This window comes from Vigna radiata, chromosome 7, assembly GCF_000741045.1.
Source record: "Vigna radiata var. radiata cultivar VC1973A chromosome 7, Vradiata_ver6, whole genome shotgun sequence".
In the NCBI taxonomy this organism is placed as follows: Eukaryota; Viridiplantae; Streptophyta; class Magnoliopsida; order Fabales; family Fabaceae; genus Vigna; species Vigna radiata.
In genome coordinates, this window is record NC_028357.1 from 8,589,276 (window position 1) to 8,590,395 (window position 1,120).

The window sequence follows — 1,120 nt, forward strand, 5'->3', positions numbered from 1 at the left end:
ACTATGAGTACATGCAATTGAGTTTATTCATGATATGTCTTTTGTNTGTTATATGCATAGGGAGTTTCGTATGTGGAGCACTGCATCTCGAAATAGAATTTCATTTTCATAGATTGAAAACAATACATATATACATTTAGAACTAAATACAATTGATGAATGAAATAGAATCAACAAACAATTGAATAACGAATTATTAAAACCTTAAAAAACAGGAGGAAAAAAGGGAAAAGGTTGACTTAGTTGACAGAGCTGCAAATCTTTCTGATGATTCCAGCTGATCCGGTTAATGGTTCAATATCTCCCATTTTGATCATAGCAGCTGCAAAGTCAGACTTAAAAGTTGTAGGATTTTTGCTGTATTCGGACACAATAGAATCTGTAGAACCTCCACTAAATAGAACTTGATCTGACTGAAGAAGACCCTTCTTCTGAATCAAATTCTTGAAGTAGTTGTTGTCAAATGAATTAGGTGTCACCAAATCTAGTGCTGCCAATTTCTTGTCATTATCTTCACTTACAACTAATGGACAACCCCGTTGACGAGTGCTTGCAAATCCAGCATCAATATCACTTNCATTGTTGTAAATCCTTCCACGGAATGTCGAACACTGAGTTTGTCCAATTGTGTGAGCACCTGCATGCATTAACATACACANTATTTCTTTAATCTCACCCTTATAAAAATAATATCGAAAAAAGAAGCTAAAATGAAAAAAAAAAGAAGTAATGCAAATGTTTAAAAATAATATCGAAAAGAGTCACACATTATAAAAACTAAAAGTTTAATTTAACAAATAAATAGATGAATTGAAAAATAAATAATAGGTGAAAATAAGGAGAGAAATATGATTTATGAGCGAAAGAGATAAGTATTTTTGTTTGGAATGATTTGTTGATTTTTGAAATGTAATGAAGGGAGGATTGGTCAAATGGTTCAATCGTAGATCCATATTGTTGTTATCTATATGTCAAGATGCTGAATTTTAAAGAATGGGAGTGTTTATTTATAGCAAGTAGAAATGCATCATTTAAAGCATGTTTCATGAATATATGCCACGTTGACCACAAAATTCTACATATGGAAATAATACTGCCCTTTTACAAATCATTTTCTTTC

At 31.3% G+C, this 1,120-nt stretch overlaps 1 protein-coding gene across 1 annotated transcript; it reads right to left on the reverse strand.

Annotated features, from left to right (window-relative positions):
- Positions 1–231: 231 nt before the first annotated feature.
- On the reverse strand, positions 232–670 carry LOC106766024 (lignin-forming anionic peroxidase-like). Its single transcript, XM_014650787.2, has one exon. The coding sequence runs from the start codon at positions 651–653 to the stop codon at positions 240–242; it is 414 nt and encodes a 137-aa protein (XP_014506273.2). The 5' UTR covers positions 654–670; the 3' UTR covers positions 232–239.
- Between the last annotated feature and the right edge of the window lie 450 nt (positions 671–1,120).